We start from the raw sequence: 20231 nt of genomic DNA on the forward strand, positions 1-20231 counted from the left end.
GTGATGGAGGGACGCCTTGGGGAGGTGTTCCCCAAACTCAGCATTCATTCAGAGCAAATCCAGTTATGTTAACGACCTAATGTGCTAAACTAAAATAATGGGGTTTCCTCTGTATTTCTGCAGTTGCGGTTACATATGGCGTGTGAGGTGTTAGTGATATAAGCTTCATGGGGCGTGACTCGGCTTCTAGAGCGTGGAAGCAGCTATGTGTGCTTTGAAATCACTGTGCTGAGAAGCAATGGCTGCAGACCCGGGTTGTACCTAGCAGTCGGCACGTCTGCCGCCACGACACTGATTCAAAGAGAGCTTTGCATTCTGCCTTGGAATGCACGGTGGCCGTTGAATTTAAGTTCAGTGAGCCGTGTCACAAGCCGGATGGCGCTAGGTTATGTACAATTAATGTGTATCCAAGGAGAAAAAGCTGCCGATACTACTGAAGACACTGCAAAATTGCCACAACAACTGCTTAGAAATACCAACTTTCCTCCCTCCTTGCTGAAAGCCCATCACACAACTCGTTCATAACTTAATGCAAACAAAGGGAATTCGTTTCTTCTCACATCTGAAAGCAAAGATATCTTTGTTTACATGCGAGAATAATAAGCCTATAATATCAGTCTGGCCCTAGGAGCCAGTTGCTTTATATCAGGACGTAGGAATGAAATGGTAGAGAAAGAACCAGAAAGACCTGTACACTGCTATGAATGCAAAATCCATTTGGAAGCCTTCTCTTGTAAAGGGTAGCTAAGATAGTGAGGCTAAAGAAATGACTCGAAAGACTGGGCTTCGGTTCACTAGGAAGAGTAACAGCAAAAAAACAAAAACAAAAACAAAACAAAACAAAAAACCAAAGCCATTCTATTGCAAGATACAGATCAAAGGTTAAGAGGCAAATGACCCTACATTTATATAAAGATGTAATTGCTTTCTGCCCTGCAGATGGCAACATGCAAGGGTGACTGAACACCCATTTGCACCGGCCATAGGAAAACATCATGAGAAAAAAACAAACAAACAAACCACCGGGAAAAAAAAAAAAAATGACTGAAGAACCCCGTTTCCCTTTTTCAGCCTAATCATTTGGTATCTCTGAACATGGTCCAGATTTGGACTTTAACCATCAAAGAGCATCATGCTGTCTACAGTTAGGACAGTACCTCTCAGTAGGGCGTTGCTGCAAAGGCTAGCTAATTTTAAATCTGGTATGAGTAATACAGTCAGACCTAGTTAGAATGCGAGAAAAGTCATTGCTAACGCAGGGTGAGAGGATGTGAAGTCACAGCATGAACAGTCCCTGGTTGTCCCGTCGTCAGGTAAATGTAGTGCATAGATCCAAGGTTCTATTCCAGCTCTCTGGACCCCAGGGCCAGGCTTTTCACTTTTGCTGGGTGGCCTGGAAAGCCTTCAACTCCACCTGGTACCACTCAGGGGCTTCTGGCCCGCTCTTCCCTGGGGGGCTGTGGTCATAGCCATAGGCGACGGTCAGCTCTTCCTCCGCCTCCACAGCTCGAAGGGTGCGGATACACTTGATGGGCCCAAACCGGGGGTGGACAAACCTAAACATGCATGAAAACAGAGCACTTATATGCACAAACAAACCCAAATCTCACAAAACAGACCAGAGAGCACTGGCCTCGTGTTTTTATTTTAACATATTCATTAGTGTATGTGTGTGTGTGTGTGACTGTATGTGTGAGAGATTCTGTGTGTGTGTGTGTGTGTGTGTGTGTGTGTGTAAATGCATGTACACACCACAGCACATACTAGGGTGGTCAGAGGACAACTTGGAGAAAAGTTGGTCCTTTCCTTCCCTTATTTAGGTTCCTGGGACCAAACTACGGTCTTCAGGTTTGGTGACAAACGCCTTTACCTGCCAAGCTGTTTTGCTAGCCCATCCTTCACGTGGAGTCCTGTGATGAACAAAGGACAGAGGACACATCAAACTGGAAGGAGCCAGCCTTCAATCAGATTGGCCTCTGGGGCCTGATGGAGCTAAGTGTTTGGCTGGCTCCTCTGGTTGGGTCTGAGGTTTTCTCAGAGCACTGGAATAGAGCCAAGGACCAAGGGCTCTCCCTGGGCTATGCTCCCAGGCGTGTGTATGTACTTCGAGATAACTTTTATGTGACACCGAAGAGGCCTCTATCCCTTCTGCTTGGGTACCACACATCATGAGAGAGGCATGTAACCTGGGGTCAAGATTTGGGTTGGTTGTAAGTGCTGGTTTCCTATGTATCACTGTGCCCCTGTATGTCCTAGATGGTCTCTGTGCTGAGAAAACAGACACATGTAGCACGTCCCTCACACAGTGCCAGGCACAAAGTGAGACTCTGCATCAGTTACTATGCACGTAAACATGCACATGCGTGAGAATGTGTATAGGAACACAAACATGCATGCATGTGGATCTGTGAACGAGCACTTATAAGCCATGTGAGGATAGTCATGTGTACATGTATGCACATACACGTGAACATGCAAGCACACAGCATTCAATTATGCTCATTCTCAAAGAAGATATCCGGACTATGGATTCAGGAATTCTTTGTTAAAACTGTGGCTTTTGGTGGAGGATATACCTGGTACACACCCACAGACACCCATGCGCGCGCGCGCGCGCGCACACACACACACACACACACACACACACACACACACACACACCTGTATACCTAGTATATGCCTGGAATTCAGAAAGTACCATAAGATCACAATTTTGTTTGTATGAATGCATGTACATACGCATGCATGCATGCATGTATATATGTATTTATAGACAGGTGTGGAGGTTTGGTTGAAAACAGCTCCACAGGCTCATAGGGAGTGACATTATTGGGAGGTGTGGCCTTGTTGGAGGAGCTGTGTCACTGGAGGTGGACTCTGGTGTTTCAGAAACCCAAGCCAGGCCCAGTGTCACTCTTCCTGCTGCCTGCCGATCTGGTTACAGAATTCTCAGCTCTCTCTCCAGTAACCATGTCTGCCTGCGTGATGACAATGGATTAACCCTCAAAACTGGAGGCCAGCCCCAATTAGATGCTTCCCTTTATATGAGTTGCCGTGGTCATGGCGTCTGTTCACAGCAATAGGAACCCTAACTAAGACAGAAGCGTATTACCGTGTAGCTCTGGCTTGCCTGGAACTCACTATGTAGACCAGGCTAGCTTTGAAAGCGTGCTTTGAAAAGTAGAAATATCATAGAAAACACCCGCCTCTCGAGTGCTAGGATTAAAGACTTGAGCTGCCATGCCAGGCAATTTTGTCTTTATGTTGACACGCGTCCTTATAATTTGCATCATATGATTTCAGTATGGACATTAAGCAATGCTCCTGAAACGGGGCTTTGACTAACTTTCTAGAAGATCCACTGGGGGGACGGAAAGGGGCCATGACATTGAGGCGTCTTCTCTGATGTTCTTGTAGCTTTATCCTCACGCTGTCACTGGTCTTTTTATTTTGATGTGGTTTGTTGTTGTTGCTGATGTTTGCTTGCGACACGGTCTCACTATATAGCTCAAGCTGGCATTAAAGAACCCAGTCTCCTCCTGCGTCGGGCTTCCAGGTGCTAGGGTTGTGGGCGGGCCCCACTATGCATTCCCAGCATGCCACTAGTTTGAGTAGATGGAACAAAAGGAAATAGCGTGTCTTCAGGTGTGAAGGCATGGCCAGGGCACTGGGTGCACACTGCCCCCAGCTGTGAGACCGCACGGAGTTCCTGGGAGGACTGAATGAGATAAAACGTGCAAAGCATCCAGAGCAGGGCTAGACTAAAGGGGCAGTGTGTGTGTGTGTGTGTGTGGGGGGGGGTCCTGGGTTCAAGCTCCAACACAAGGAGGAAGGGGGGAAAAAAGGAGGGGGGACTGGAACGAATGCTCAGAGGTCACGGCTGCACAAGTGGCAAGGAACCTGAACTTCTGGGTCTTAGCTCACACGTTCCCTGTATTTACAGGGAGGGAAGGGCTTGTGTGCATCTCCACTGGGCATTCTGGGCCACGCTTCATTGAAAGCGGCACAGCGACGTGCCAGTTTCACTTATACTGATACTTGAGAAACACACAAACGCCAGGAATTGTGATCCGAAGCTTACATTCGGTTATTATTCAAGGGGTCTTCTCATTACCCCGCATAATCAAGTTTTGGGCATACTGGGTTCGAGTGACAAACACCACCAACAAAACAAAACAAAACAAAAAAAACCACACAGAAAAACTCAACAACAAAAGCTGCTGAGCTGAGAGTGATTTTGCACAAACAGAAACCTCTCTTGTTTCCAGCTCTCTGTTGCCTTGGGGAGAGAGAAAAAGCCACGCTTGCCTCGAAGTCACAGAGCAGAGCGGGCCTGATTCAAATGGGGTCGGAGTGGTATTTAGGACACGTTAAGGGGCTGTTGTTAGGCCAGCACAGCTGGGAAAAAGCTTCAGCCAAATTCACGCTAGCCGCGAAAGGCCCGCAGCCAACGACAGTGCCAGTTTCGTTTCACATGACACATGTCCTCTGCCATTCAGCCAGCCCTTTAGAAGCAGCTGGGGCACAGCACTTGTTCTTGGCTGCCAAAAAGAGCTAGTCACTGCCAGGGCCATTTCCAAGGCACCTCAAAGACGAGTCTTGGGACATTTCCCATCATGCCCCAAATCCTGGCAAGGTTTTACATATGAGATGTCTGAAGTCTGATCTTGCAACTAAGGGGCTGCAGCTAAGAAGGATGCGCTCTACAGCTAAGCTACTCTGCCATCACGTTTTCTGTGTGCACTCACATGTGCAGGCGCCCTCCCCCACACTTGGCTTTGTTGTTGTTTGAGACAGGGTTTCTCTGTGTAGCCGTGGCTGTCCTGGACCTTGCTTTGTAGACCAGACTGGCCTCAAACTCACAGCGATCTGCCTGCCTCTGCCTCCTGAGTGCTGGGATTACAGGCGTGCACTAATGCACCTGGCTATCACTCAGCTTTTTACATGGGTACTGGGTGAGAATTGAACTCGTCTTCATGCGTGTGCAGCAAGCACCTGTATGACTTAATGCCTCTTTCCCTCCCCAGGCCTGCAGTGTGATCCTTCAATGAGAAAAACCTAAGGACAAATAAGGACAACAATAAGACAGCCAAGCTTATTTCTATGATATTTCTACTTTTCAAAGCATGCTTTCATCTCAGGGCTGAAAGGCAGGCTGCTTAGATCTTGAGTCTTACACCACAGGGCTGAGGTTCGCAGCAAAGGGCCCCCAATGGGAGCAGCCACCATCGGAAGCTTAGGGACCTTGCCCACCCTGGGGCCCCTAGGCACAGGTCCAAGCAGCCGCCTTGTCCTACTTACATGTCATAGATGCAGTTTGGAGCGAAGGAGTGATTTGCTTTGTGTCCCAAGGAGGCACAGTACTTGGATACGTGGTTATAGGGCTCAGGCACATCAATGACCGTCTCCTCATCAAGGGACAGAGTGTTCCCATTTAGGGCCCAATCCCTGCTGTCAACCTGGAGAGCACAGGAAGTTAATGCTAGAGGGGGCCATTCTCACAAAAGCCCAGAGCACATCAGAGGTACCAACCCAGTTATCTCAACGTCCCGTAGCTTGAGTGCCGCAGACACGCAAGCCAGCCAAGACATCTTCCCACTCAAGGGTGCTGTAACCAGACAGCTCAACTTACCGCTTATCAGATTTTCCTCTTTTTATATGGAAGAAAAGGATTTCAGCTCTTTACAGAGACACACAAAGATATCAGACAAACTTGAACTAAAAATAAATGATGAGGAGGCTGGTGAGCTGGCTCAGTGGGTACAGCTGCTTCCTGCCACGCCTCCAGCTGAGCTCAGGCCACAAAGCCCACATGGTCGGAGGAGAGAAGCTACTCCGGGAAGGTGTCCTCTGACCTCCAACTCTTTTTTTTTTGGTTTTTGGTTTGTTGAGATAGGGTTCCTCTGTGTAGTCTTGGCTGTACTGGACTCACTTTGTGGGCCAGGCTGGCCCCGAACTCACAGAGATCTGCCTGCCTTTACCTCCCAAATGCTGGCATTAAACGTGTGTGCCACCACGCCTGGTTCTCTGACCTCCACTCTTTATAATGGCATATGATTCCTCCCAATAAATAAATGTGGGTTTTTTTTTTGTTTGCTTGCTTGTTTGTTTATTTTGTTTTGAGACAGGGTTTCTCTATGTAGCCCTGGCTGTCCTGGAACTCATCTGTAGACCAGGCTGGCCCCAAACTCAGAGATCCTCCTGCCTCTGCCTCTTAAGTGCTGGGATTAAAGGTGTGTGCTGCCACCATTACCTGACCATTAATGTATCTTAAAAACATCTATAAAAAGGCCAACACCTCTATTCCATTGGAGGAACTGGGGTGACAGTTGACAGTGTCTAGGCCTGTGTGCTTTCCCACCTGTGCCCCGACTTGTCACCTACAGCACACCACTAGGCTTCAGGTTGGATACTGGGAGGCCAGCAGAATAGCCCTTTGGGGCTTTAAAAAAAAGTCATGATACTTTGGTGTCTCCTCAGATTGTATAAATCTTTCACGCTTTACTAAAAAGGGATCATGTTTTCATAGGAACCTGTGGACTCTAGCAAGCATGTCCAAGTTTCCGATATTGTGATACAATTGTCATCTAAAATTCATGTTTGTCAGCCAAACAATTCAGTTTAAAAACAAAACTTTTGTTGTTGGTGTTGCTGTTTCTTTGAGGCAGGTTTCCCTGTATAGCCTTGGATGTCCTGGACTCACTTTGTAGACCAGGCTGGCCTCGAACTCACAGATCCACCTGCCTCTGCCACCCGAGTGCTGGGATTAAAGGCATGCGCCACAATATTTCTTAAATTGTAAGTAAACATCCAACTTTGTGATAGGCTATGTCTGCAGTTACTCTTTGCCCCAGCTAGCCTGTGGAGCACAGGTTAGAAGCCCCTCCTAGGCAAACTGACTCTTTCTCCTACACATCACATTTAGATATGACATTTGGTCCCAGAACCTAAACTGCCCAGAGTGCAAGCAACAGCTCAGTCATCGCTGCAACCATCACAGTATCAGACGCTAGTCTGCTTCTGTTTTCAAAGCCTTCCTTGAACTGCGGAGGTCACCACTGTATTTGTGAGCCTGGGCAAGCTGTTTAATCTCTCTAGGTTTTGGTTTCCTCATCTGAAAAGTGTTCAAATGAAGAGACATAGGTTTACTATTTTAAAAAATCAGGATGTTTCCGAATTCAAAGCTTTTTGAGGCTGGTATGATACAACTGGAAGAAGCCACACCTGACCTCATAAGGACAGGGGACAGGCAATAAAAATATAGAATGACTGTTTCCCACCTATGTTCACAGGAAATACTAAATTTCTTATTTTGACTGGGGTCCCATTCCTAAGATGATATATATGCAAATATTTTTTTAAAAACCCCAAATTCTTAACATTTCTGATCCCGAGCATTGCAGATAAAGGGTGCTTTACCTGCAATATCCCCCAAACCACCGTTTCCATGTTGAACGTCCTGGACCTTCTGGAGGGCTGGCAAAGGGTGGCCACCTGTGTCGATGCCATCTGCTTGTTATCTTTTGCCTGCCCAGTTGCTTCAAATGTGTGACTAATTGGGCCATTTTTGTGAAATATTGCCTTGTTGTCCACAGGAATAAGTGACAAAAGTGGAGACCGAAATGTGAGACATGAACTGTGTGCCTAAGCCCGGGACATGCATCAGAAGAGTGAACCCATTGGGGCTAAAGGATTGTGCTGGAGGCTTCAGACTCACCCCTGGACAGGTGATAGATACCCTATGAGCTGGAGAAACTTAGCCAGAGCCACCTATGAAGTTCCAAAGCAAGCCAGAGAATGTGTCTTAAAGGGAGAGGTAGTGGTGTCACAAATGTGTGGGGAGGCCAGAGAACTTGGTGTCCTTCCCCAAGGATTCTTAGTTTCCCTCCCTCCCTCCCTGGGTCTCTCCAACTGTCCATACCTCCCTAGCACTCTGAGGTCCTGGGGACTGAATGAATTTCCTGCCTACAAGGCAGACATCTTAATCCCTGCAGTATCTCTCCAGACCCTCCTCCCTCTGGCCCCCTCCCCTCTTCTCTCAGACAGGACCTTTCCCTACATAGCCCAGGCTTGCCCAGGACTCATTATTCTCCTGTTTCTGCCTCACAAGTGCTGGGGTTATGGGAGCATGCCTTGCCTGACCCACCATCATGGTTCTGAGAGCAGATGATGGACAGATTGAAAAGAACTCATTTTCGGGTGCTGAGGACACTGCTGTGCAATGGTCAGTGCGGCTGGAGACACACGATCCCCACCCTCTGGATTCCCAGGTGTGCACCACCACACCTAGCCTTATTAAACTTTTAGCCTTGGAGTTTGGGGGGTTGTTTGTTTATTTGTTTGTTTTTGCACCAAAATCTTACTGGTAAGACAGAGAGAGCATTGTATGACTGTGCATTAGCAGGAATAGGGGGCTTTCCCAAAAACCTACCATATTGGAGGCCATTAATTATTAAGAATCTGACTGGATCTTGGATTTCAGGTGTTGGGTGTGATCTGGAGGAAACACATAACTGTGCCATCATCCCACTTTCTCTGAAATGGTTGTGGACCATGCAAGTGGCTTGTTTATGACAAAGCCCTTTAACCAATTAGGTTGATGTTCGCCTCTTTCCCACTTACCTCTTGGTGTGTAATTCGGACTCCATTATAAAAAGACATAACAGTATTGGGTCCCACTGCTACCTTGGAAAATAGTCCTTCTCCAGCGCTGGAGATGAGAGAGTCAGCAACATAAACCCTAAATATACATAATAACAATAGTAAAAAAATAATCAAATCTCAAGTTTTCCAGTGTGATGTGCCAATCACCAAAATTCCTTATGAATTATTCCAACTATTCAACAACGAAGGAAGAAATTAAAGCACGTGTTAGCCCACGGTAACGGAAGAAACAACATCATATTCAACAGGAACCCCACCTCACTCCTTTAGATGGCCACGAGGCTCAGGCTGGCCTCACACTTGCTTTGGAGCCAATAACCACAGGAGCTACTACGTTTTTCTCCCTCATTATTTTACTTTGAGATAGGTTCTTTCTGTGTAGCTTTGACTGTCCTGGAACTCTATATGTAGATCAGGCTGGTCTCAAACTCACAGAGATCCTCCTGCCTCTGCCTCCTGAGCTCTACGATTCAAGGTGTGAGGCATGGGACCTGGTGACAACCACCTGATGATAACAAGAACCTTTAAAAAAAAAGATGTAATTTATTTATTTATATAAGTACTCTATCTGCATATAGAGCCTGCAGGCCAGAAGAGAGCACTGAGTCCCATTACAGATGGCCCTGAGCCACCGCGTGGTTACTGGGAATTGAACTCAGGACCTCTGGAAGAACAGTCAGTGCTCTTAACCACTGAGCCATTTCTCCAGCCCTGATAACAAGGAACTTATAATCCTCTTGCTTCCACCTCTCAAGTGCCCAATTATGTGGTGCTGGAGATCCAACCTAGGGCTTTGTACATGCTAGGTATGCATTCTGTTAACTGAGCTATATCCTCAAGTCTCAAACTATGTCTTCTCTAGGGCTTGGGAGATGGCTGCTCTTTCAGAGGACCTGCAGGTTCCCAGCACCCAATGGCATCTCGCAACTGTTTGTAACCATAGTCCCAGGGATCTGATGCCCCCTTCCTGCCTCTGTGGATACCTCACACACATGGCGACAGACACACATACAGGCAAACACTCATACACATACATTTAAAATGCTTTTTCTTTAACAAGGAATAATTATTACAGCTTCTTAAAACCACTCAGTACTAGATATAACTTTTTTGAAAAAGAAGTCAATGTTTATAGCTAATAATGATTTTCAGTCTTACCAGACAATAAAACATTCCCAAAAGTTACTAACACTGTGCTCAAACTTTTCAAAGCCAGCTAAAAGAGAAAGACTATTTTTTTAGTTAAATATCAAGATGCACTACAACATGATGAAATGGAGAAGTTTATTATATAGTGGTAGGAATACCCCTAAGGGGCAGGGTGGGGGTTGGGGGGGGGGTAAGAGAGCAAGAGAGAAGAAAGCTAAGAGAAAGCTGAGGTGAGTTTGCCCTTTTATATACTCCTGGGTAGGGCACGCCTAGGGGCATTATGTAAGTAATGGTGTCGTAGGTTGCTAGGTAGACTGGGGAAATATGCCAACACTCACTTCTGTTGATAAAGTTTTATTGTGACACAGCCGCCTTCCCCAGTTTGTTTAAGACTGTGCCTGACTGCTGCAGGGCTCGCAGGCAGAGCTGAGTCTGTGCAATAGACAACACAAAGCCTGCCAGGCTCCACATTGTCACTCCGTGTAAAAAAGGTTCCTAAGCCCTGCTTTACAAAGAAAGCACTCTTGGTTGTGGAATGGGGAGAGCGGAGACTTATGGTTCTACTAGAAAATCTTCCATTTCTTCATGCGCTGTGATGGATGGTCCTGTTAGAAGCCAGGCAGCTGTAATTTTGGCTTATTTTATGGACTGGAAATCTGAATCATTGCTTCCAATTCTGTTCTTTTCCTGGGACTGAATGATCCATCTTGCCCCTCTGCCATGCGACCTCCTGACACTGTCTTGGGATCGTACATCCCTGCCTGGCTGCCAGGGTCTCAGGTGTTAAGAGACACAGTGAGTTTTTGCCAGTCTCTTCCAGGTTCCATTGTCTCCAGGAGGAGAATATGCCCTGGGGGCTGTTTTTCCTTTAGCCAGAGTCTTGGAATGAAGTGATGTGAAACAGACCTGAACCCGACTTAAACGCTGGAGTCCAGCCTAGTCCGGCTGAGCCTGGTGAAGCCTAAGGGAAGACTGGCTGAACCTACGCCAACCCTCAGAACCATGGGCACGACACAAAACACTCACCCTGTCAACAGCTAAGCGGGCAGAGAGCATCACTGTGCAGAATTGTGCAGTAGCAACGTAGATCCAGTAGATACAGGTGACCCTGTCGTGTTTGGGGGGGGGGGGCCGGGGGCGGGAACACAGAAATCAGCCTGCTCCCCCTGGCCTTGGGCCAGAACCTCTTGTCCAAAAAGAGGACATTCTCCCCCCCCCCCCTTTCCTGTGGCACTGGGATCGGCTTTGTCATTTATACCAGGAGGAGGCTTGTTTCTTTGACGGGAGGAGAAAGTAAACAAGCAGTCAACAGTGCCCTCAGGGGCTGTATTTACTCAGAAGTAGAGCAGCTGCCGCAGAATAAGGAGCCTTCTGGACACTGAGAGTCCACGTGAGGGCAGCCATCCTCAGAGCTCAGCTATGAAACGGACAGGCTTGACACAGTGGGGAGCTTTTATGCTTGCTATTACTTGCTCTGTTTCTACCCTTGTGCATAAAGAATGTTGCTTTATGGTCCAAGGATGGTGGAAGGGGTGTAGGACAGGCTTGAGAGGGCATGAATCGTGCCCCCCCCCCCCGAGTCCTGAGAAAGGGGACACTCGAAAGGAACTGACCGACTGCCTAACCCAACACTTTACCTAGAGAGTTCGTCCTAGGATAATGTAGGAACCGTCTACAGACAGGCTCTCTGTAGGAATAAGATTGGTCTTCCTCCGGGTACCCAAGTCTTACTTGGAAGATGTGCCAAGGAAAAGTGCTCATTACGGAGGGTCTTGGGTTGGGCAGGAGCCCAGCCTGAGCAGAGAGTCACAGAAGCTTAGGGGTGCCCACCGCCAGGACACACACACAGTGCAATCAATAAAAGCCACAAGGGGAACAGTTACCTCTCAGACTCATAAGGGTCTGGAAGGAGGGCGTCGCTAGAGATGCAGGAGGAAGTCGATTTGTCAAAGTGGTACATGGGACCTGAAAGGCAAACCTACACGTCAGTTCAGGTGCCGAGTGCAGTGGAACACGCCTGTCAATCATACATGTCACTCAGGTTATGCTGCTGTAACAGCTAAGTCGGCCTCTGTCGGTTTACTCTGTCTTCAAATCTTGCCCTCCATTTTCTTTTTCCTTTAGTGAGACAGGGCCCTACCAAGTTGTCCAGCCTGGCTTTGAACTTGCAATCCTCAGGCTTTTGAGTGGATGAAAGTACAGGCCTGCATTTACCAGGCCTGGTTTACTTATGCCTTAATGAAGAGCCATCACTCAGCTGTGAGGATCCCTACTTGTTGGTTTTCCTTTCTTCAAATGTCTTAAAACCTGCTTGGGTATTTCACGTTTTAAGTAAAAATACTTTGTCACGGGATTTTTCAGAGTCCTCTGGTTAGGCCAAACTGAATAATGGTTTTGAAATTTCTTTGAGGTTTTCCTTGTATCAGACACTCTGTAAAAATCTACATCAGACCCAAGCAGCCTCACAGAATTAGGGAGAACAACACTCCTGTCCGTGTTGCCGTAATGGCCATTTGGCTTCTATCGTGGCGGCTCAGAACCCATTATCACAAGTATTCCTGAAGATGAAGTATGCAACTGTCCCATAATTACTGCTGGCTTTCTGCTGACCTTGGTGACTCCTCACAGGGCACAGGTACATAGGATTCTCCGAGTGTTCATACACAAGAAACAAGATTTGGAACATGAGGGTGAGGACGGTTATCAGACCCCTTTCTTTTTTATTTTTCTGAGACAGGGTTTCTCTTCTAGTTCTGGCTGTTCTGGACTCGCTTTGTAGACCAGACTGGCCTTGAACAGCCTGTCTCTGCCTCCCTGGGATTAAAGGTGTGCACCACCACGCCCGACTTCTTTCCTATATTTTAAACATACAGCGTAGGTAGGCAGAGGCAGGTGGATCGACCAACCTGGTCTATAAAGCGAGTCCAGGACAGCCAAGGCTACACAGAGAAACCCTGCCTCAAACAAAATAAAACAACCAACCCTCCCCTTCCCCCCCAAATACAGCGTAAATCTAAATGCTTCAAACTTAAGCTAGAAAATGGTCCAAATTAGTCAGGGACTACTTAGGAGTCAGACCACTTAAGTATTTCTTTCTTTTTTTTAAAGACTTGTTTATTTATTATATATACAATGTTTTGCCTGCATGTACAACTGTAGGCCAAGAGAGGGCACCAGATCTCATTATAGATGGATTTGAGTCACCATGCCGTTGCTGGGAATTGAACTCAGGACCTTTGGAAGAGCAGGCAGTGCTCTTAATCACTGAGCCATCTCTCCGGCCCAAATATTTCAAAAGGAGAAAATTTAGCAGAGGGACTTGGTGCAGGAAGGAAGCTACGGTGGACAAGAGCAGGGTGCCTTGGCCCTACTGAGCTGGGCGTGGAGAGGAAGAGCGGCATGTTCTCCCCAGGCCCCACAACGCATCTGTCGCCAGCAGCCTCACTGGGCTTAAACAAACAGAGGGCTCACTCAGGAGCCTGGGAAATGGAGCAGTTGCCGGTAGGAGAAGCAGACAGGAATGCAAGGGACACAGTGATGGTTGCTCTTGCTTGTCAACCTGACTACCTCTGCAATTAACCAAAACCTGGGTGGCTAGGTACACCTATGAGGGAGCTTTTCTTCTTTCCTTTCCTTTTCTTTTCTGTTTTTTTTTTTTTTTTTTTTTTTTCAAAAGAGTTTCTCTGTGCTGCCTTAGACATCCACTTGTCTCTGCCTCCTGAGTGCTGGGAATGCAGGCATGTGCCACCATGCCCTGATTTTTTTCCCTTAATTAAGTCATTTGCAGTGGGAAGAACCATCTGAGGTTCTTGATCCTCTGAGGTAGAAGAGTCACCTTTGGAAGATAACATGACCCAGACCACAACATGGTAAATGCTGCAATTGAGAATTAAATTAAGTGACTTAAAGTTCGGATTCTTGCCACCAAAAACACTGCCTCTTGGGTAGTTATAAATTTGTATTAAGACAAAGACTGTAGCTCCATGTGAGAATACTTAGCTGCTATGTGCAAGGCCCAAAGTCTGAACGGTAGAACTGCAAAAAACAAATGAATAAAGTAAAATTGCATCACTGGATCCCATTTAAAACACTGTGATGGAGCCAGATGTAGTGATGCACACCTTTAACCCCAGTACTCAGGAGGCAGAGGCAGGGGAATGTCTGAGTCTGAGGCCAGCTGGTCTATAGAGGAGGTTCCAGGACAACCCAGGCTAGGGGTAGGGTACACAGAGAAACTCCGTCTCAAAAAACAATACAAAACAAAGCCTAAAACTACTGTAATGGGCTGGAGAGATGGTTCAGTGGTTAAGAACACTGGCTGTTCTTGCAGAGGTCCTGAGTTCAATTCCCAGCACCCACACAACAGCTTACTTCAGTTCCAGGAATCCAGTGCCCTTTTCTGGCTTCTGTACCCACCAGGTATGTCATCTCTACATTTGACACCATCTACCTGCTGAAGAGGTGGAGTGGAATAGCAGGGGTTTGATTTTTAAATTAAAAAAAGAAAAAAAAAAAAAAAAGAAAAGAAACATTAAAAAAAAAATCTTCATTTGGGGATTAAATGAATTAAATTATATGTGTATATGTGTATCTGTGTGTTGCTGTGAATGCCAGTGACATTGTGTGTGAGTGCAATCTTGAGGGCTGGCCCTCAGGTCCCATTCACCTTTTGATTTTTGAGACAGGATTTATTAGTCTGGAGTTAGCCAGCAAACTCCAGGGATCTGCCTGTCTGCACCTCTCCAGTGCCACATGGCTTTTGTACATAGGTCATAGGGCCTACGACCCAGCTCTGACCTTTAAGCTTAGGTGGAGAGCACTTCATCAACAGCTGTTTCCACAGCTCCTGGGATAGCAGCAAATAAACAGAAAAGCACAGAGTGCTGCCACTGCTCCTAATGCTAACTTTAAAAATGTATTTTGCAAATATTTAGTGTGTGTGTGTGTGTGTGTGTGTGTGTTCACACATGTGTGCATGTGCGTGCTTGCATGCCTGTGTGAGGTCAGAGGACAACTTTCAGGAACTGACTTTCTTCACTCACCAAATGGCTCCCAGAGACTGGACTCAGCTCCTATAGCCGCAGAGCTGGCTCACCGGCTTAATCAGCTCTTCCCTTTGTACAGACTTTGAAGCCTACCTGATTTGATTCTTTCTTTTCTTTCTTTCTTTCCTTCTTTCTTTCTTTCTGAGACAGGGTTTCTCTGTGTTAGCCCTGGCTGTCCTAGACTCGGTTTGTAGACCAGGCTGGCCTCGAACTCACAGAAATCCGCCTGCTTCTGCCTCCCGAGTGCTGGGATTAAAGGCATGCGCCACCATGCCCGGCCTGATTTGCTTCTTTAACAGCATAAAAACCAAGGCTCAGTGTTTCAAAGCTACAATCATCTGAAGCTGGCTGAATCGTCGCTGTTGCTTCTTAGGCCTGCACCTTCTCAGAGTCACCGTGGGTGCCTTTCCGAGTTACTTCTCAGCACACCCCACTGATAGACACGCCGTACTTTCTCATGGTAGGCCTTGCCATGTGACATGAAACATAAAGTGAGGGAAAGTTCCAGGGCGAGGCTTCAGGCGGCACTACTGGTATCATCTCTTTACGCTCTGACACATCTATGAGGCACTGTGAGAAAACATTGCCCAAATATGGCCCCTGTGCCCTCAGACTGCGTCCTATCACAAGACACCAACCAGAAGCCTGGAGTGCAGCCTGGCTCAGCCTAGACCAGCCCAGGCTAGACCAGCTGAACCTCTGGCCACAGCAAACATGTTTTCTGTCACAGAGTAGGGAGACGGGGGCAAAACCTGACAGATACTCCACTAAAGTGGGCTACTCAGAGAAGGGAAGAAGAAACCTTCAACCTGACACCCACTGGAAGCCACGTCCAACTTACTTCCGGACGTCAGTTCAAAGTGTGGCCTCCCTTCTTCGGTGGCCATGAGGGTGGCCAGTTTCCCCTCAATCATCTCTCCATCAATGAACTTCCCATAGAGCGCCGTTCTCTGATCAGGGTAGACATAGGCTATCTTTTCTCCGGTCATCTCCCCATCCTCGTTAACTTCTCCGACGAGGCTGCCTCCATCCTAGTAGGAGAAACCAAAACCCGGAGAGATTACATAAAGGTCTCATCTGTAGGGGTAGGGTGTGTGGGTTCTAGAAGTTTCTCTTCTGCACGCTACCCTGAAGAACATCGACAGGGACAGTTCAAGGATCCAGAGCTTTTGACAAGAGTGAGAGCTCTTTACGCCTCTGCAGGTTACTCCTCTGTCCCATGCAAATATGCTTCTGGAATGGTCTATGCATAGAGGCACTTGATAATCCTGGACGAGTTACCAGCACTCTAGCATGGTGCATTACTAAGAAACAAACACATTACACTCAGAACATAATCACAAACATTTATGAGAAATTTAAGCTACATTAAGCATGCACCTGTAATCTCAGTATTCTAAAGACCGAGGCAGGGGGACTGTGAGTCTCAGGTCAGTCTAGGCTACAAACTGTTTCAGTCTTGTAGCCCCATAAACCAAAAAGAGGTACAAGTATCTATAGCATTATTATCTGTCACACGTAAGACCTCACTTCTTATGTTTTTCTTATTTATTTCATGCATATGGCTTTTTGTTGATGTTGGGTTTTTTTCTTTTTGTTTTTTGAGACCGGGTTTCTTTGTGTAGCCTTGTAGACCAGGCTGGCCTCGAACTCACAGAGATCCATCCGCCTGCCTCTGCTTCGTGAGTGCTGGGGTTAAAGGCGTGCGCCACCACGCCCGGCATGTATGGCTGTTTTACCTGCATGTATGTTATGCTCTGTGTGCATGCAGTGCAAGTCACAGACAGGTGTGAGCTGCCATGTGGCTGCTGGGAATTGAACCTGGGTCCTCTGGAAGAGCAGCCAGTGCTCTTAACTGCTGAGCCATCGCTGCAGTCTGTCTGTCTTCTTCCTTCCTTTTTCTCTTTCTTTTTTGTTTTTAATTGTAAGCAAAGTTCTCACTACGCTTTTGAGACTGGCCTTGAATTCATTACGTAGTGCAGGCTGGCTGTAAACTCCCTGCTTCTCAGGCGCTGGATTGCAGGAGTGCCCAACGCACTTTTCAGAAGTCTGTTATGAAAATCTTGAGGCTGGATTAGTGTTCCATATCTTTAATCTCAGCACCAGGGAGGTAGAGGCAGGTGGTTCTGTGAGCTTGAGGCCAATTTGATCTATTCAGGACAGCCAAGACTAGAGAGAGAGAGACCCTGTCTCAAAACGACAACACAACATAAAATATTCAGTTGAAATGTACTTTCTCCCCCTTTTTTACAGTGCTGAGAATGAACCCCAGGCCCAGGACCTTGTGTTCGTGTACACACTAAACACTATCTCTTTGAGCTAAATCTCTATGCCTTTAAATGTACTTAAGAATTAATTTGGCCTATGTGAGTAAAAATAGGGTCATTTGTATATTCTAAGCGATAAACCAAAGGCCTCTCCTTTCTACACCAGGTCTCTCCTTCCTCATTGGTGGCTTTCCTGCTTTCCTCCAGGAGACGGGCCAGCTTTGCTTCCATCCTTAGTAATCCTATGTCCTGGCAAGTGCCAGGGTCACAATAGGTAACCGACAAATACATGTTTTTTTTTTTAATTTTTTGCCAACTGAGCCAAAAGAGGCTGTTTCGTTTTGTTTAATTTTTTGACTTAGTGTGCATATCCCTGTGTACGTGCATGTATTTGCATGGGTAGGCATGTGCCACAGTGCATGTGTGGAGGTCAGAGGACAGTTTGCAGAAGTCAGTTCTCTTTGCATCATGTGGATCCCAGGGGACCCATCACTGCCAGGCTTAGTGGCAGACACCTTTTCTCACTAAGCCATCCCTCAAACACTTTTTAATTGAACTGGGCTACCACAGTGTTACAGATAACTCAATTTAGCATGTAAGAGATGGGCCCATCTCCTGAAAGTCCTTGCTGCATGGCTGACAAATCTAAGTCCTTCATAAGCTTGCTAAATGTCCTCGGCTCAGTTACCTAGGAACAACTACACAGAGTAGCAACGCAGGGCAACAGTCATGTGACTCTCAGTGCTGCTCACCGAGACAGGAGTAAGTGACATTACCTATATGAGTTGCACAGTTCACCATGGTCTGGCCACTCTTCGGTGGGGAGGGATTGTAAACTAAAATACATTTCAGGACTTTTGCGGAAAAATATACAGCCTCATTTTCACGGGCAGCAGGGTGGCATTTGCTGCTCTTTGTCCATCTGAGATTAACTCTCACTAATGCAGTGTAAATGAGACAGCCCTTTCCATGCCTGTCTGCCTTCAGGCTGCTGCTGCTAAGCCCAGGAGTGGTGGGCCGCCTGTGGTTCTCACATGCTGTCACTAACAGAAGCCACCACACTGCTGCTTAGTTGAAGCCAAAGTCTGTGTTTAGGGCCTCGCACCTTTTCCCTCAAAAGCTGAAGTTAGTTCTGTGGACTGGCAAAATAGAAATCCTTCGGTTTTCTAAAGTAAATGCATTGGAAGCTTAAAAGAAAAAAAAAAAAAATCAAACCAAATCCAAACAGCTTATTGCTGCTGCAGACACGCCCCTTGCTAGAGTGTGCAGCACACACCAGGCCCTGGGTTTACGTCTCAGCACCAGACAACCTGGGTGTGGGGGCACACACACCTGTAACCCCAGCACTTAGGAGGCAGAGGTCCTTCTCAGCTACACAGAGACCCTGAGGTTAGCCTGGGTTACGCAAGACAAGACTGTCTCAAGAACCAAAACATCAACAGCAAAACTTTAAAAATTTTTTGGTTTTTTTTTTCGTGTGTTTTTTTTAGACCTCTCTGTGTTAGCTTTGGCTGTCCTAGACTCACTTTACAGACCAGGCTGGCCTCTAACTCATAGCGATCCACCTGCTTCTGCCTACCAAGTGCTGGGATTAAAGGCGTGCACCACCACTGCCCGGCCTTGCAAAACTTTTATATCATAATTAGAGAGAGGTTTTCAAAAGAAACTGTTCTTAGAGTGACCTCACAAATACAACAGGCAGAACAGTTGTTTTTCCTACCCTTGTTCTTGCCATGGCACAGATACTGCCATCTACTCTGTCAAAGAATGCTGGGCAAGGCAAATGCCTTGTTTTTTTTTCTGCTCACTGGCTCCCCCTAGCGGAACTGGTGAGGAGGCAGGTCAATAGCTTGTGCACAACCCATTTCTCTGTTGGGTGGGGATTAACAAGACAAAGGCTGCATGGGGTGTCCAGTGTCACTGATCACTTACCCTCCCCTAGGCCCTTGGCACTGTCCTGTCAATCCCAGGAAGCCCATGGCCCTTAAGAGAAGCCCCCAGTGCTTTAGCAGCAGAAGGGACCTAGAAGCCTCTTATGGCTTTGTGTTCACAATGTGCCTCCCGCCCACAGCTGCTACAGTGACAACCAGCAGTGCAGCCCCTGACACAGATGCTGCCTCTTTATTGATTCAGACTCCAGGCAGCCCAGGGGTGTAATCAGCCCCTTCCACTGTCAACAGATACCTCGCTCGCTCAGAGCAGGCTAGTTATTATTTCCTGAGGCAGAGTCTTATCTTGGTATTTGGTAAGACTACAGGGTAAAATGTTGCTCTAGCTGTTGGGAGGTGGCCCACGCTCCAGTGGCCGGCCTTCCCCCAACATACCTGCGGCAGTACTAATTGGACTCGGGATTATAAACAAGAGAAAGAGGGAGGGGGGGGAGGGGACGGGGAGGGAAGGACAGGAATGAAGATGTCTGGGGAGACTGGGAGGAGGAGTTGGACGTGCGTATGATGAGTGAAGGGAAATGGTCCTGGGGTTCCTCCCATCTCACCACAGGACTTGATCCTAGTCACAAGTGAAATGACAAGGACGGGAGTCTCTGAGAATCCCTGCTCCATCTCTCTCCGCCTACACGGTGAGCTCCGGGCACCACGTTATTTTCCTGACAAGTCTCTCAAATGTCAGTAGCTCCCCAGCACCAGGTGGCACGGAGCTCAGCCTGGCCGCTCCACTCCGGGAGGGTCTACTCTCAAGCCTGCTGGAACTGTAGGTACCTTGGCCTGTCTGCCTCTACCCAGAGAGTCACCCGGATGCCTGATGGGTTGGAGCTGACCAAGATGTCTGAATGCTTGGGCCAGGCTTAGAAATAACCACGTTCTTTCCTTAGAGCACAGTTCTTTTTAAAATTGGGGAGGGGGAGGAAAGGGTGTTGGGGTCCTTGGAGCCTCCAGTGTGGATGCTGTGATCCTAAGCCCAATCCTCATTCTTGAATAGTGGGAGAGCTTAACTGCTGGACCATCGCCCCAGCCTCAAACTGCCAGGCTTGAGCTCTTCTTTCTGTCTTAGGCTGCCCTTGTAGCTGGGCCCACAGGTACATAAATTGTGCCAGGCTTAACTGATTTAAAAAAAAAAAAAAACCCAATTGTGTGCGTGGGCATGGTGG

General features: G+C 47.3%; 1 protein-coding gene across 1 annotated transcript in view; it reads right to left on the minus strand.

The window, feature by feature from the left end:
* Positions 1-839: 839 nt before the first annotated feature.
* The window catches only part of Setd7 (SET domain containing 7, histone lysine methyltransferase), a 42829-nt gene continuing 23437 nt past the window's right edge, over positions 840-20231 (minus strand). The window contains exons 4-8 of the mRNA XM_051157123.1: positions 15700-15889; positions 11697-11778; positions 8623-8740; positions 5302-5459; positions 840-1556 (exon numbers count right to left, since the gene is read on the minus strand). Coding sequence (XP_051013080.1) covers positions 1376-1556; positions 5302-5459; positions 8623-8740; positions 11697-11778; positions 15700-15889 — 729 coding nt within the window. The 3' untranslated portion in view covers positions 840-1375. The remainder of the gene's footprint in view (positions 1557-5301; positions 5460-8622; positions 8741-11696; positions 11779-15699; positions 15890-20231) is intronic.

Source organism: Acomys russatus, chromosome 15 (assembly GCF_903995435.1).
Source record: "Acomys russatus chromosome 15, mAcoRus1.1, whole genome shotgun sequence".
Lineage (NCBI taxonomy): Eukaryota > Metazoa > Chordata > Mammalia > Rodentia > Muridae > Acomys > Acomys russatus.